Source organism: Stegostoma tigrinum, chromosome 17 (assembly GCF_030684315.1).
Source record: "Stegostoma tigrinum isolate sSteTig4 chromosome 17, sSteTig4.hap1, whole genome shotgun sequence".
Classification (NCBI taxonomy): Eukaryota; Metazoa; Chordata; class Chondrichthyes; order Orectolobiformes; family Stegostomatidae; genus Stegostoma; species Stegostoma tigrinum.
In genome coordinates, this window is record NC_081370.1 from 25,529,398 (window position 1) to 25,547,299 (window position 17,902).

Consider the following 17,902-nt stretch of genomic DNA (forward strand, 5'->3'; position numbering starts at 1 on the left):
AATGCCAAACAAAACCAGTACCACCTGCTTCTCTTGACCCATATTTCTCCAAACCTTTCCTATTCATGTTCTGAGCCAAATGTCTTTTAAAATGTTACAAGTGTACCCACATCCACCACTTCCTCTGGATTCCACCTGAACTACCCTCTGAAAAATATTTGCCCCATGGTCTTTGTTAAAATGTCTCCTCTCTCCTTAAAAATGTGCCCCCTCGTCTTGAAATCTCTCATCCTTGGGAAAAGGCCACTACCATTAACTCTATTTATGCCTCTCATTATTTTATAATCTTCTATCAAGTCTCTTCTCAACCTCCTACACTCCAGTGCGTGGCTGATATGTTTCTCAAACCTGTTTTCCTGCCTTCTCCCCGTAACCCTTATCCCCTTTACTGATCAAGAACCTATCCAGCTGTCTTAAACACTTTCAATGCTTTGGCCTTCACAGCCCTCTCAGGCCACGAGTTCCAGACAGTCACCACCTTCTGGCTGGAAAAAATTCCTCATCTTGAGGAATTATCCCTCAAGTCAGAGGCTCTGCCCCCACGTCTATACACTCATACTAGTGGGAAGATATACTCCACATGTTCGCTATCCAGGCCTCTCAACATTGTAAATTTCCGTACAATCTCCCTTCATTCTGCTCAACTCCACGTACAGACCTAGAATACTCAACCTCTCCCCATATGCCATTCATCCCTAGGATCATTCTTGTTAACCTCCTCAGCGTCAGCACATCATTCCTCAGATATGGTGCCCAAAACTACTCTCAATATTCCAAATACAGTCCAACTAGAGGCTTATACAGACTCAACGATATATCTCTGCTCTTGTTTTGAGCCATCTTGAAACAAATGCTAACATTACTTTTCCTAACTGCCAAATGTCATCCTTAGGGGAAATCTGAAAAAGGGCTTCCAAGTCGCTTTGTGATTCAGACTGCCAAAGACTAGCTTCATTTAGAAAACAGCCTACACCTCTATTCTTCCGACCAAAAATATATAACCTCATGCTTTCCCACATTATATTCCATGTGCCACTTCTGTGCCCACTCTTCAAGCTTGTCTAATTCCTTCCACAGCCTACCTGCTTCCCTGATATTACGTGGTCCTCCATCTATCTGTGTCATCTGCAAATTTACCAATGCTGTCAATTCAGTTCCTTCGTCTGGATCATTAATATATAACTTGAGTAGTTGTGGGCCAAATACAGATGTCTACAGAACTCCACTAATGACTGGCTATGATCCTGAAAAAGACTCCTTTATCCCTATGCTTGCTTTCTGCCAGTTAGCAAATCATCTATCCATGCTCGTACCTTACCCCTAATACCATGGGTTATCATCTTAAGAGCCTCCTGTGTGGCACATTGTCCAAGGCCTTCTGTAAATCCAAACAGATGACTTTCACTAGCTCTCCACTAACTTGCCCGTTAGCTTGTTAGAATTCTTTGAGGTGGTAACAGTGAAGGTTAACTATTTTCTGACCACACCATCTATCTCACATGATAAAAATGGGATTATTAAAATACACATCTATATTATTTATGCATAATACGTGCAAGAATAAGGACTAACCATTGTACAATGCTTAAGCATCATGAGGCTTAGGTGGTTAACAGCTTGGCACACATTTTTGTTAATGTAATGTAACCAGTCTCTGCTACTTATTTCTTGTTATAATATTAAAAAGGCTTTAAACAACTTCAGTTACATTCTTCTGATTAACTTTCAATCGATTCCACACAGGTTTCAAAGCACTTAGGATAACACATATAGCGGGCAATGAACTGAAATGAATTGAAGTGATTCCAAAACTTACTTCAGATCGAACACTGTTTTCAGACACAACATGAATTGAAACTTGTCAGAGTCACAGATTTATAAAGTATATTGGGGGAGAGGGGAGGAAAAGTGGAATGCTAGATGAACAAATTACTGTCTCAAAATACATGTACAATTCTTGTTTAAATTCAAATTTAAATTCAGATTTTATGACTTTAATACCAATTCATTACAAAAAAGATGCTGCTTCTCTTTTTTAAAAAATAAACACATGACCAGTTTTTTTTCCAGGATACCTACAAATATCATTCTGTATCATTAACAGTCAAAAGGTGAGTACATTCAGCCAGAGTATATTACATGTACAGATGCCATTAAACTATATTCACGCTTTTATGCGGTAAAGTATAAGTATTATACTTTGCACACATTATTCTGTTTTACATGGTCAGCAAATGGCTCACACTTATTTTATTTAAACAACTCCATTTATTTAAACTTCCAAAACAATAGCTGGCTACTGACAAAGGCCACAAACAGTACATCTGGGACAGCATACAGTGTAAAACTGACATAACCTGGGGAAAACACCTAGCAAACGAGCCTAAAAGCTGCAATTCCTTGCTGGTGATAAGAACAGCTAGTATAAATCTATTGTTTGTACTTGCTGCCACTATCGATTCTTGTATTCTTTAACCTTCATTCATACAGGAGAGCAAATTAACGCTCTGTTTAAAAAAATTAGAGAATATCCACCATAATTGTGTTTCAAAATATTGAGGCTCAAGAGGAGAAAAAAAAAGAGAAAACCTGGTCTTTATGTACAACAATTCTGTTTTATACCTTAATTCTACCACAGAGAGTTAACACCCTCCAAAACTCAGAATTGCACATGGTAAGGCTATTAATAGTACAATAAAAATCTGCAAAAAAAAAAATCAAGAGTCAATATAATATACAATATTCTACAATATTTATGTTGATAATGAATACAGAAGTGCCAAAATTTACAGTAATTCATTCAAATGTGGAATTGATTGGAAAGTACTGTACATCGTGGTTAGTATAGAACCAACAAATTTACGCATTAAGCCTTAAAGACTGATCTTCTCTTCTCCTTGAAGAGATATCTATATCTATGGAGTCTTTACCAACTATCAGTCTTAGTCTTTTTGCCTGAGGAAGTGGAATAAAGTCATCTTCAAATTCATCATCATAATCCTCCTCAGATGACGAGGACGATGAGGACGATGAGGAGGACGACGACGAGGATGAAGAATCATCTTCCTCATCATCGTCCTCATACCTGTGTTGTCTGCGTTCATCCACTTCTCCGTTAGCCCTCACAAAAACAGAATCATCACAACACACACCACTGTCACAGAGATCTTCCATGAGGGAGTGTGATCGCTTAATTCCTTTAATCTGTTCCTCCCGTTTCAGCTGTATTTTGAGTTTTGTAGAATTATTTCCTGAGCCTGTGGTAAACCCATTACTGAGCTTTGCTACATAATTGTTACTTTTCTCATTGTCATGGTCTTTGCTCAGTTTGATACTAATCTTAGATTTCTTTCCATCCATTTCTTGGTCATTAGTTTTACTACTGCTGCTGTCACGCCTTCTGCGCAAAGTCAATTTGGGAATCCCAGTACTGTTTTCAAGTATCAATTGTGCATCATACCTTGTGATTTGTCGTTTTTTTCTGTTTCTTTCACTTGTTGTCCTGGAATCTTTCATTTTATGAGATTCTGAACTTTTTGATTTGTGAGAAACCATAAAGGAGTCCGAAGTGCCACCATTTGATGAACCAACATATTCTCGGTATACACCAGTCATATTCACCAAATTAACATTATCATTCCCATTAAGATTGTGAATTGGAGGAGGACTTATCAATTCTGGTACAGGCTCCTCCTTTATATTCTGTCTTACAGAACAGGATAGCATGTGCTCACATTCATCTAATTGTGTAGCAATTTTTTCTCGTTTTCCTTGTTGTAACCTCCTTCTGCTCAAACATATGCCATTATTTTGACAATTTGTCCCTTTATCAGATAAAGATTCTTGGATCAATGTATTTACATGAGTGCCATCACAGACACGTTGAATGCAGTCCATATGTTCACTTTCTTCTCTGCAAAGATTTGCACTGTCTGTAGTATTTGGTTCAAGCTCCACTGAAGAAGCAACAAAGGACTCTTTAAGGGCAAGTTTCGTTCTTTTTGCCCGCCGGGTCATGTAAGTACAAGGTACTGTTCCATTTCGGATGCGGGAAAGTTTATGCAATTCTTTTACAGAATTCATTTTATTTTCTCGAACAGAATGCCTAGTCAGACACTTACCCGAACTTGCAACTTTTGCTGGCCCCTCTAAATCTTTGTCCTTTTCAAGTGGCAAATTCTTATAAAGAACTACTTTAGGTTCTTTGAGAACAAAATTGTCCATTTCAAGATTTCTAAAAGTGGTCTTTTGTTCTGACCTTCTAGATTCACTTCTTAACCTCGATTTTGAGGGCAAAGACCTAACAGGCCTTGAGGTTTTCAGTTTCTTTGGTACCTTGGAATTACCCACAGAACATATTTTTGAAGAGGATGAGGTAGAGCCAGAGGCAGCTGATGTTCTGGGTAAATTTTGTCTTGTCCTGCTTTTGCTATCCTTTTTCAAATTCATTGATTTTCTAGTTGCAGCTGAAACATATTGATTAGTAAATTGCAGTTAATTTGCAATGTATATTTTCTACATAAAAATACAAGCAAAAAAGTTCACCCGAGATTACCACAAATATATTTGAGCCCACTAACAACAGGGATCCAAGAAGCATTTCCCACTATTTCTTCACCAATCTTATTTCAGCTCTCAAATACTCTGCAGGATATAGTTGCAGGGGATGTATGCAACTGAACTCTGTCTAAAATTGTTTTAGTTTAAGTTTTCAATGTGTAATTTCTAATGTAGAAGTTGTTTAACCATTGTTGAGTAACATGTAGCTTTCCCAGTCACAGCTTTGCTTGATAACTTACCAGAAATTATTTGTTTAGCTGATTAAAATAAAAGAGGATGTATACATAATGGATAAACATGGATACAAACCCAGCGCTAAGCATACATACCACTTCTTGGGACATCCAAGAATCAATCACCACTTATTAGAAGGAAGAGCAGAAAGGAAAAAATTAAGGCAAAAGTATAAGTGGAAAACTGGTCAAGAGGAAATCAGGAATAGAGTTCAGTAAGAAAATGGGAGAAGTAGAACAATGCCTCGAGTAGAACTTGGGTAGTCTTCAAAAATATGTGGAGTGAAGATGCAACCCTTCCAAAACATTAACATTTAATTAAGTTGGACGTAATTTTTGGAACAATGCAAGAAAACAAAAACACTACTACGGCAGAGATGGATAGAGAACTGATTTGTTTCACAGCAGTCGCTGATGATTGAATTATGAAACCACAGACTCAAGTCAAGCTTTTTAAATAGTGAATTGTTAAATGATAATCTGTTAAAATTGAAAAACGTGGCAAATGGAGAATGCTTCAAATAGGAAATTTTCACTACTGCACCACCTACAGGCATCAAATGGTATGTATTAATATAAATCTCCCTACAAACAATTTACAAAATGATCGTATTTACTGATTTACATATTGAGGTGCTGTCTACCAAAATTTGTTTTGTTTCATTGAACAACCACAAATCTCTCAAGTACAAGTTAGACATCCCAAAATCAATTACATCAAACAAATTAACAGATCTAGAGAAAACAAATCTACCTGACCTCATTGTGATCTGTGACATGACCAGAATGGCCACTTGCAGAGACTGTGTCTCATTTTCACTCTCCACAGCGTTATTTGGCACCATCACTTTTATATCAGATATAAAACATAGTAGCTCGAAACTCAGCATCCAGATTGCATTAAGAACCAGTAGCAAGAGTGTATTCATCACAATACGGAACCTCACAATCCAGTACTTTCCTCACTATCATTACAGTTGAGCTAAGGAAACAATGAAGTGTGCAGATGACCATCATCGCAGTGGTATCAGGCATTACAGAAAATGATATGATAATCGGGCAAAGCTATAATGGAGGATTGCGTGCTTTTTAAGATAGTGAAATCTGCATGCTGTAGTCAGAGCTAAGTGACACCACAACGAACAGACAGGATCGAAGTTTAATCACCCGCTACATCCAATGAAATGGTGAACAATTAAGAAAATGGAAACAGCTCAAATATTTCAATCTTCAAAAGATGAAACATTCGTACAAAGTCAAGACTGGAGGATCTGGAATGATCTTTGGTTCTAAGAGCCAAGTGAAATGATCCACCTTAACCCAATGGAGAGGTCTCAACCTTTGCAGACAAGTCTTCACTCAATTTGATTCAATTCAATCCACAATAGCAAAATCAGAAGGTATTTGATATGGCAAAGGCTACAAAAAGGGCTGATAAAATACTGGTAGAAGTATTAAAATCCACGCCTCTTTTCCTCCACGATACTAACATCTATCCAAAAAATGTGGAAAATTGCCTGGTCATGTTCTGTACTTGAAATGCTACAGAAATCAAATTAGATTAATTGCCCTTTGATCAGTTTACTTGTAAGGGAAAGTGACGGAAATGTTATCATTGGCACTACCTCAATTCAGATAATGATGCAGCTCATGGTCTCAAAGTTTTTGCCACAGGTTTTAAGGTAATTGAACACGCTGATTTGCCACCTGCATAACTTTAAATAAGACAGAACACTGAACAAGGTAGTGGGTTGCAGCGTGCAGAATATGCTTCTTTTCTCCTTCTCCGTTGACACTGTGTGTCACTAAGACATTACTATTCATCAACATGACAGCTTGATGAATACGTTTCTGCTATTTTGAACGGCTGGCAGCTACCTTATCAGTAACAAATTAATACATCAAGAGAGCCCAAGTGTCCGCAGACCATTTTTTTTGTTCCCCCTGAACTCTGACTATCTCGATTGAGGGAAAAAAAAGGACACGGCCCAGGAGATAGCTTTTCATCCGTTGCAAATCATCTCCAGTTCATCAAAATGGATTGTGGGGATTTTCCCAAATGATTGTGGAACTGGCTTCAAGGACATTAGTGTTTGACAGTTGTCCAACACCGCAGAGGCATAGTTGATTGAACTTCTCTTCATGATGTGTAGTTGTTACACAGCCTAGATCTCAATGCAGTGCAAGAGTGAGGAAATATCAACTGCTTTGACTTTTGTGGAAGGTGATGTTAGCAAAACCAAAGATACTTACTCAGCAGTAATCTTATCAGAAGCTCAGTATTACGTTGACCTAAACTCAAGATAAAACTAAACCTGAACTAACAGGGACAGCAGGGGTGATTGTCCTTGACATCAACACAGCATTTCACCTAGGGTGGAATTTTCAAAACTGAAGTCAATAAGAATTAGGGGGTAACTCTTCTCGGCTGAAACTTGTACCCAAAGTAAGAAGATAAGCAAAATTGTTTGCAGCCAAACAATTTCAGTTCCTCCAGGCAATGCTCTATGATCAAATGTCTTCAGCTGCTGCAATAATATTTCTTCTTTGGGCCTGGCGCCACATGCGGAGCTGCTGCGCTTTGGTACTCTTTCCAAACTGTAAATGTTAATCCTTACATTTTAATCCTCTTTTGTTCAAGAGCCTCTCTTTTAAACTCCAAGATCGGTACCTAAGTACCTGTACCGAAGATGACAAATTTAACAGGCAGCCATTATAAAAATGTTTTCACTGTACTCCTGTATTGTAGTACACATGACAATCAAGGATATTCTACCCTGTAAAGATTGTACTGTGTTCATTTCCAGTCCGATCAGAAGCCATTTCCATTTGCTAGCTATCTATCACAAGAGAGATCCATTTTAAAAGAAGAATTTTGACCAGGGTGCTGCTGTTTTGAAAAACAAACACCCTGACACCAATGCCAGGGAGCATGTAAACAATTGTTTGAATAGACAGTAATTGAAAGTAGAGCAAACAGACAGTTTGGAGCCAAGTAAGGTTTACTGATGCAGCTTTTGGGTTAACAGAGGTTAATTGATAACTGCCATCAGTCCATTAACCAATGACAGAGACCTTTTTGCCTGCTAATAGCAGAGAGATCTGTTCTCAGGTAACTGAATAGCTCCGGAGCTGGGAACAATTTTAGAGAGAAATAAAGATCTGTGGATGCCGGAAAAATGAAACAGTGCTGGATCAACCCATCCAATACCTGCACCCCCACTGGTGTACCATGTCTATATTGTATGCCTCTGCCATCCACAATATGTACATCTGTTATTTGCCAAGATTTTTTCAACGGCACTTCTCAAGGCTGAGCACTACCACCTTGGACAAGCTCAACAGAAGCATGGGAATACCACCAAGTGGTGCACCAACCTAACTTGGAAATATAGCTTCATTCCTTCAGTGGGACTGGGTTAAAATTCCAGAACACTATTTGTAGCACCATGACAGCACTGTGGGAGTAACTTCACCCTAATGTTGAAATATCATGTTCATAATCATTGTGTTTTCAAATATACATTTAGTTTTAGGAGTTACCAGTTCATGTGCAAAATGAGGATACAAAATTGAGAAACTGATGTTAATTCTGGTGTAATTACAATTCAAACAAGCCTCGATTTCTTAAAAGGTAACCTTTATTTATTCTGAAGGCCAAAAAAGTGATAGTGGAACAAAAACTTAGACATTTTTAAAGACCTAGGTAGAGTCAATATGCTTATTTGTTAGCTTAGTTTGTGGAGACAAAAGCTGGCAATTTTGGAAAGGTTGTAAAAGTCTTTTACCAGGTATATGTTATTTACATGGATTACAGACGAGTAGCACAGGGGGCAAAATAATTTATTTAAATTTGCATTTGAGAGCAAGGCAAGTTAAGTCCACCACAGAGATGGGATGTGGGGTTAGATGGCTCTTTAAATTTATCCTTGTGTGTCTGCTGACAGAATTGACATATTCAGTTTGGGAACTAACTGACAGCTGCAATTTATGTCTTGCATAGGGTTCAACTAACCAAGTGGGGACAGCCAAACGAAAATGAATTATTTAGGCCTGTACTTCAAATACAGAAAATATGGCAGTGAAGTAGGTTGCACCAGCCAGAGCTCATCCTCTGCCGGTTTCTCCTCCTCAGTGCTTTATTTTCCCTCAGACTCCACTAAGTGACAACCCCTGGCTTCCACAGCAAAAACTCCCAACCTGGCACAGCAGCTTCTGGCATGGTGTGGTAACCTCCTGGAGCTGCTTCCCGGTCTGGTGCAGCGGCCTCCTCTCATGGTGACCTACTGTCCTGACAGTCTGAAGTAATCTCATAGCTTCACGATCAAAGTGAAGGCTGGCGTGGTGTGGATCCAGGGCCCAGGGTAAACTGGAAGCGAGGTACCAGTGATCTGTTGTTGTGAACTTTTATTTCTGCAATGCCAGACATTTTACTTCTCTATCGTCGAGAATCTTGTAACTAAAGCTGTACTTAGGTACCTTGTACCTAAGTCGGCGCTGTAAGCGATGACATATAAACTTTTCACTGTACTCATTGAGTATATGCGGCAATAAAGGCTAATTCTAATTCTACTAACTTTTATTGTTTATCATACAGAGCAGAACTGGGTTCAAAGTATAGTCTCGTGAGAAAATGTAACTGAAAGATGTGCCTAGTTTGGAGCTAAGAGACAAAATCTACTGTGGCCCTCACTCATCAGGAGCTGGTTTATAAGCTGTAGAGCGTGATGATATCATGATTTTACGGAGGTATATTTTGGCCTCTTTCACCGCTCCCCCCCCCCCCTCCATGAAGTAAGGATGAAAGAGATGAGCCAAGTGGCCTGTTCAAAGCCAATACAGGGAACAGCTTGAGGCCTTGGGCCTCTAAAAAAAAAAAAGCAGGAAAAATAAAAGCAAGTTGAATGGGTGGGGACAAGCTCCCAAGATTTTTAGTTTTAGCTTTCTGCAGTTGCTGGGGTCTTATTCTTCTGTTCCAACTAAAAAGCTGGGGTTCTTTTCCTGCTGCTAGAATTGCACGTGAGGCAACCTATTATATTGAATTTGCCCCTGCCAAAGGTGTTTTTAAATGGAATATTACTACATTGGAACAGTTAATTACTAGTTCTATATTATTTGATGCATTTCAATAGAGCTACAGTTAAGCCAATTCTCTTATCTTTGTCTGTGTTTTAACTGTAATATACAAATAATTTGAGTTTTGCTTAATCAAGTAACTTGACTAATCAAGTTACATCTGGAACACAATGCCTTACACTTAGCTCTAAAAAGAACAAAAAGTTAGGGTCGAGTTTGTCTTCCTATTATATTTCAGGGGGTTCGGTCTGGTCCATAACGAGTGTCAGCAGTTGCACAGAAACTGTGGGAATAAATTGGAACATCAGGAACTGGAGAAGTTCCTGATGTTTAAATCCTTAAGAAAGAAGGCACTGAAACTCGTACTTGAACACCCCATAGCCAAGAGGTCTGTAAAGAAAACTGGTGGATTGCTTAGCCAAAATGGAAGGAGTCCCATGAAATATGTACCTTGAGGAAGAATGGGAGTACTAAAGAGAATAAAGTAAAGTCCACAGGAGCTTGGCATACATTTGATTTGGTCCCAATAAGCCTTCAAGATTTTGTAATGAAGCGCAAGTAACAAGTAAAACAGTGTGAATAGCATAGGTGTTCATTACCCATGTGAAGTTAGTGGTGTATACTTTGTTGTACAATATATAAAAAGAGAGAAATGTAAACAAAAACAAATTTTGTTTAAATGTGAAATCTTACCCTTGGTTCTTTGTGAACACTAAAGAAAATTTTCAAAGAGGATCATAACAAAATTGGCTGTAGTCACCACAATCCAAAGGGCAATAAATATGGAATTTGCCACCAATGCCAAAATCAGTGAATGGATAAATGAACAAAAACAAGACAGAAGGCTGCAGCTGAAAATAACAAAAGGGCTTTTTGGTGCAAGACAAAAACCATAGTAATAGGCCAAGAATAAAAGATGGATCTAAAAAGGAGCTGTAAATGGCAACCAAAAATTATGAGCATGCACTGTCTGAGAAAATTGGAACGGCGGTAATGATTGAACATTATTGAACTTGAGTCCAGAATGTTGTAAAGACTTCTAACCTAATTAAAAAATGTATTACTATTAGGTATATCTGAGTTCAACTTTATCTTATTTACCTAATAGCCCAGGAAACCAGACCTCATGTGAATGCATTCATTCCTGCCTTGATGGTTAGTGTAGTCAAATTAGGCTTGATAATTTTCCAGAATCAAAACACAGAAGTGACAAAGTAGTATGGCAAGCTATACAGATGTATTAAAAAAACAAACGAAAAAACTTGAGGTTTTGATCAACCTGTATTAAACAGTGGTTTGGCCTCTGGAACAGCAGTTCTGGGCACCGCAATCGAAGGAAAGTATGAAGTATTAAAAAGAGTGCAGAATAGATTCACAAGGTTCCAGGGTTTTCTGTTAGTTACTTGGATAGCTTGGAAAAGTTGAGCTGTTTGCCTTTAGAGAAAAGACTTAAAGCAGACTTGATAAGAATTGTTCAAAATCATTAAGATTCTGGACAGGACTGACAGAGACAAACTGTTTCCATTGTCAGGAGCACCGAGTGCCAGAGGACATTTACAGGGAAAAACAGTAACAGGACTAAGAGGAAAATCTTTTCTGCAGTGAGCACATAACAGTGTAGCAAAGCCAGATTCAGCTTTAGGATATCTGGTCAGTCCATACATTGGACCAATGGGTCTGTTTCTGTGCAGAATAACTAGGACTCAAGCCTTTGAGAGAGAAATGAGCAACTAATTAAAAGAAATTCGTGGTCTTTGGGGAAAGGCAGCTAAGGGGGTCCAGGTGAGTTGCATGCAGAGAGCTAGAATGAACGTGGTGGATGAACTGCCTCCATCTGTGCTGTGACCATTCCTAATACCAAAAGGTAGTCAAAGTGATAGACAGTGGAGTAAAAGATGATTAGTAGAGCAGACCAGTGGAGTACAAACATCTAGGAACATGTAGGGGCTGGCCTCAAAAAGATTTCATTCTTGAAATACAGTTGACCTGAGAAAAGTTTAGTTGAAGGTTTAAATTATCAACTACAACTTGAATGTGCTCGAGAAATTCATTCAACAGGTCAGAGCACTTCACGGATAGATAGAAACTCTTCACGTCACTGGCACAATTCATTAATCCTGTCTGTCTCCAAAGATGCCGCCAAACCTGAACTGCTGCAGCAATTTGTTTTTATTTCATATCTCCAGTATTTGCAGTATTTCACTTATATCAAATAGCATTTGTTTTGTGTTAAAATTTTGACAATTTACAGTGAATAGCTGAAACACATGAAAAGCGTTGGAATTATGCAATGTGTAAGTTCCTGGATGATCACAAAAGAGCCTCTCTGTTTGTAGTTGAGCCTAAGGTTTCTAAATTTGAGGGCAGTTAACGATGCTACATTACATTTGGGAGTGGGTTCCTAGTTTGTAGGTCATGGATAATGGTCATTACTAAAGGGCTAGAGAAATTAGGAAGGATTTGCAAGAACAACACAACTGTAATTCTGAATGAATTCTGCTATGAAATAGTAGACTGGATAAAGTACATGGTGAAAAAAGGGAATACTTCTTTCAGCGTATTTGGTCAGTATTCATCTGGAACTAGAAACTACTGTTCAAGAGAGTGAGAATTTAAGATAGTGGGAGAATTTTATTCCAGAACAGAAAAGTCAAAAGCCAGCTGTGTGTGTTTAAATCTCACTACAATGTTAAATTAAAAATCAGCAATTTCTACATTGGCACTAAGAAATAACTACATAAGCTACTATATTTAGTCCAATAATGAGGCCCTTAAACTAAACATGAACGAGCAATAGTTACTACAGATGATAAAAGTTGGCAAATAGACAGTGACTGTCTGGAAGTCTATAATTCTGACAATGAAAGGATGAAGTGGTTAGAAGCATGAGAAATGGGAGCTGAATGGGCACTGCAAGATTCTAAATTATACCATATTTTATCAATATTGTCTAGTTGTCAAGAATAAATAAAATTAATGGGAAATAAATTCTCTCTTGCTGAGTTAGATGGGGTAATCAATTTGAAATAGACAGAAAGAAGCATTTTAGCAGCATTTGAAGTGCAGAATTGTTACAGCATGGAATATACTGCTATAGGGGTTACTTGAACTTAAAATGCGCACTTATTCAGTGTTTTTAAAGTGGAGAAAGAGATAAGTATAGCAGAGAAATCAGTTTGACTTTTGACTATACTAGAAGGAAAGCCAAAACGGCTAAGGGTTGAACGGCTCCTTTCCGTTCCATAAAGCTCTCCACTTCTAAGAACCAGGTTTGATCTCGTCTATGCAAGATCTTAGTTGGTGCAACAATTTAAATGCTACAGATGAATTTCTGCAGATTTTGCAAGGGGAGGATCAAACAGTTATTACAGGAGTAGGACAGTTCAACAAAAATATACTCGTGCAGAAAATCAACGCTTTCAAGAATGAACGCCTGGGTGAAATTGACAAAGTTGAAGTCAAACAAGATACCTTTTTCCTGAGTAATCTCTGCATCAGTGTTTGAGCTCACAGACTGGTTATCAGAATTCTTTCCATTATCACCCAACTTTTTTAATCTATTTAAACGCTTGTCTGTTTCTCGAAGTCCATACTTGCTATTGATGACTGGCACAGGATCAGGAAGTCCAGGTTTTGATCGAAATGCACCCTGTCCACGTCTAAAGAAAGAAAACAAGCCTTTAAGTCCTCTCCTGATGTACAGGAAAATTTCCACAATTGGTCTAAATTGCCATGTTACAAAACTAATCAAGGTACTACTTGCTTTTATTAAAAGACACAGCATGAGCAATAAAATGTCAAGTTAATCAAAAAAAATTTTAGATAAATTCTTACAAGGAACTCCAGCCATTTTTAATACCAAATCCAATTATCTGTTACCCAAAATTTGACAATACACCCATTACGTACTGAAACAGCAGTTTTCTTGCTTTTATATGACCACAGGTTCCAATGTCATTATACCTAAAATGCCTTTTCAGCAGGCAAAAGCAGGGTCAACCTCTGGAATTTAAAAAAGGGCAGTTACAAAGCCAAATTTATTTGGAGCACAGCTGCAGTTCAGAACACATGGACTTCCACGAACAAAGAAAATGAAATTTGTTATGTTACATATTAGGGCAGAGCTCCCATTCAAAGGTATAACTCTACATTAGGCAACCAAATTCAGAGGCACAGTATTTCTTACCTTTCACAAGTATAACATTCACAGAATTCATTATTTTCCCCAAAGAAACCATCCCCATAGTAACAGGAAATTTCTTCCCCTGGTTCAATATCTCTCAATGCTTTCACACAAGCTGTATCCCGACCAGTTGACACGAACTAAAATTATAAATAAGAAAAATATATCCATTCAATACAGATTTGGTTGTGTTGCATAGAAGAAACCAAGATGCAAAAACCAAGAAAGCAAAAGCTCAGCTTACCTTACAGTTCGGCCTGCAGTCTTAAAATATTAAATTGGAAAGAAAAAAAAATTGTTAATACTTTGTCAAAGTGATTTAAAAAAAAGACATTTAAAAAAACCAACAATCTCTTCAGAATACAATCTGCAGGCATCATTAGTCAGTTTTTGAAATCATCTGAATACTACTCATTCCCAGGTGGCTATGTTATGCCTGACCTGTGAGTATGTCAGGTGGTTAGTAGGTGACCCAGATTGACGTTCCCACTGTTGACCTAAAATGACAAATTCTAACTGAAGTTACTTACAATGGGTTTCTGAAGTTTAAATGTTTTAAAATTACAGAAGATTCATGCTACTGCTTTTTGGACTTGGGGTAGGATATGGTGACCACACATAAAAGTTGACAAACTGGACCTACAACCATTGGATGTAATAATAGGGGATCTTATGGAGTCGTAAAAAAATCCTGAAAGGACTTGATAGCATGGATACTGAAGGATGCTCCAAGGGAAAGACTAGAACTAATACAACCAGTTTGAAAAGGTCATGAGTTTTTGCAACTCAATTCACCAAAACACGAAGGCAGAGGCATTAAATATTTTTAAAAGCAGATATAGAGAGACTAACAAGAATCAGCAGTTACCAGGAACAATTGGAACTTAAACTTGAGACCACAATCAAATCACAGACAATCTAAGTGAATGGTGGAGAAGGCGCCAAAAGACCCAAATTCCCTCTTCTTGCCCCTAATTTGTACATTCAATGGAAAACCATATTTTCTATTTTGGGATTGAGCTATTTAGGCCAGGAATAGCAAAATTAAAATCAGCCACCATCAGCAAACTGCAAATCAGTCAGCCAACTCTAGCAGCAAATTACTTGCAGAAAGGGAGGCTCAGAAACAGATCCACCAGTGATGCCTGACAACCATCAACCTGTCATAAATGCATGGGCTTAGACTATGGCTGTATACAATTAACACCGCAATGACAGTCGTCTAGGGAATACGCTACAAGAGCTGACATTTCTTGCCTGCTCCAAGTAAGTGATTTGTTTAGGTAAGTATTCTCATTTGTAGCTGTGGTTGACCGTCTTCTTGCCGGAGACTAAAAACTGGGGGCTTAAACACACAATTGAGAAAGTATTTAAGCACAGCACTGAAATGACAGAGTTGTTATCGTATTTCACACAACCAAAAAAGAAGGACTAATTGCCTGCTCAAGTGGATGTAAAGATGTGATGACATTACTGATTCAGAACAGGTTGACGATTGTCAGAATCTACAAGTTGAAATCACTCCTGGCTGCATTTGACCTCAAGATTTATGTCACCAGTAAAAAGGAGATTGTAGCTTCTGCCAATCAAGAATCTTGTATAAATGTTGATGGTCAAAATCACAAACAAAAACTTGTGAATGGATGAATTCTCTGCCAGAACAGCAGGGGACATGAGGAACGAGTCCTATAGCCCAAACCCGATATGCTACAGGAGGTTACTTTTGCATGAGTGGAAGAAAACCCAAATAAATGGATCCAGTGAGCAGATGACATGAGAGCAACTAACCTTTCCCACAGCCATTTTACCCAATTCTTGGAAGTGGGTGACAGCCAAATCAAATGTTGCTGTGTTATATATTTATTCATAGAGAAACAGAAAATAGAAGGGATAGGCCATTTGGCCCTTCAAACCTGCTCTGCCATCCATTATGATCATGGCTGATCATTCAAATGCAACAGCCTGTTTCTGCCATTCCCCACATATTCTTTGATCCTTTTAGCTAAGTGCTATATCCAATGCCTTCTTGAAATCATACAATGCTTAGTCCTTGACTGTGTTCAGTGGGAACCAATTCCAGAGGCTCACCATGCTCAAATGCAGAAATTTCTCCTCACCTTTGTCCTAAATGGTTTACTCCATATTAGAGTCTGGCCCCTGTTATGAATTCCCCAGTCATCAGGAACATCCTTCCAGCATCAACTCTGTCTAATCCTGTTAGAATTTTACATATTTTTCCAAGATCTCTCCCTTCCAAGCCCCATTCTTCTGAACTCCAGTGAATATAAATAAACAAACAATTCAACCTCACTTCGTATGTCAGTCCTACCATCCCAGGAATCAGTCTGGTAAACCTTCGCTGTCCTCCCTTGAGAGCAAGAGCGTCCTTCCTCATAAGGTGACCAAAACAGCACCTGTAATGTTGTGCGCAGTCTCAACAAGGACTGTATAGCTGCAGCAAGACATCACCATTCTTGTACTCTAATCTTCTCACTATGAACGCCAACATACCATTTGCCTTCTTCACTGCCTGTTCCCCTTCAGTGACTGGTATACACCCAGGTCTTGTTGCACCTCAAAATTATATCCAGATAGTGATCTGCATTCTTGATTTTTTTCCCTCCCTATCAAAGTGGATAACCTTACATTTATCCACAATATACATCTGCCATACATTTGCCCACTCACTCACCTTGTCCAAATCTCATTGAAGCATTTCTGCATCCAGCTCACATTTCTACACAGCTTTGTGTTATCCACAAGTTTAGAGATATCAAATTTAGTTTCCCTCATCCAACTCATTAATATGATGTTAATACATGGGGTCCTGGCACTAACCCCTGTGGTCACTGCCTGCCATTCAGAAAAAGACCCATTTACTCCTACTCTGCTTCCTGTCTACCAATTCCTTTGCTGAATTTCAACTGCTGAAATTCCTCAGGTTTCTTTTTTCAGGCTAATTTGTAAGCCTCTTCCTTAGATCTAAAGCTAAAGCTCTTTAAATTTCCCTTCTTAAACCATAGTTTGGCCACCTTTACTACTTACCTCTGCACAAGACAGGAATGAACAACTGTTCCAGTTCACCCATGCTCTCTTTAAACATTTGCCACTGCCTTTCCACTATCATCCCTTTAAGTCATACTCTCCAATCTATCATAGCCAACTAACACGTTATACCAGCATAGTTTCTTCTATTTAGAGCGAGGGTCAGAGTCTCAGAATCAACTACCTCACTCACCATCTTGATAACAGAAATCCCATCAAATATGGTCAACCATCCCCAAAGAGACTTACACAAGTAGACTGCAAATTATTTTTCTCATGAGACAACACCCAGCCTAGGATGGCCTGTTTGCCTGTTGATTCTTCAACATACTGATCCAGAAAAAAAAAATCATCCTGTATACATTCCAGGAATTCCTCCTCTATGATACTAATATGATGTACCCAATCCATATGCAGAATAAAGTCACCCATGATATAATATTATCAGACTTTATTTCAGAGATAGTTAACCTGCTGCCAAAAACTGTCATCCATGTCTTTGGTACTTTTAGATTGAACCTTTTAAATCCTGGTTGTTCTACCATCTTGCACCCTTTAAATATGGTCTCGTCCAAAGCTCTGCTGCCAGATTTAAATCAAGTCCCATTCAACTGTGCTTACTGATCGATACTGGTTCCTAGACTTATAAACTCTGATTAATTCTCACTTTTGTTTTCAGATTCATTCAAGACCTCATCCCTCCGTATCTCTTCAACATTCTTTGGTTCTACAATCAAAACATTCTTCCATTTCTCATCACTTATCCATTCCCAAATTTCTTCTTTTCACCATGGCTGCCCAGACC

The 17,902-nt window shown here is 38.4% G+C and overlaps 1 protein-coding gene across 8 annotated transcripts in view; it reads right to left on the reverse strand.

The window, feature by feature from the left end:
- Window positions 1-2,735: 2,735 nt before the first annotated feature.
- kmt5b (lysine methyltransferase 5B) overlaps window positions 2,736-17,902 on the reverse strand; it is a 41,865-nt gene continuing 26,698 nt past the window's right edge. For all 8 annotated transcript variants that reach the window (XM_048545471.2, XM_048545472.2, XM_048545470.1 and 5 more), the window contains 4 exons: window positions 14,297-14,316; window positions 14,056-14,192; window positions 13,341-13,528; window positions 2,736-4,466 (listed from right to left, as the gene is read on the reverse strand). In XM_048545471.2, the coding sequence (XP_048401428.1) occupies window positions 2,860-4,466; window positions 13,341-13,528; window positions 14,056-14,192; window positions 14,297-14,316 (1,952 nt within the window). In that variant the 3' untranslated portion in view covers window positions 2,736-2,859. The remainder of the gene's footprint in view (window positions 4,467-13,340; window positions 13,529-14,055; window positions 14,193-14,296; window positions 14,317-17,902) is intronic.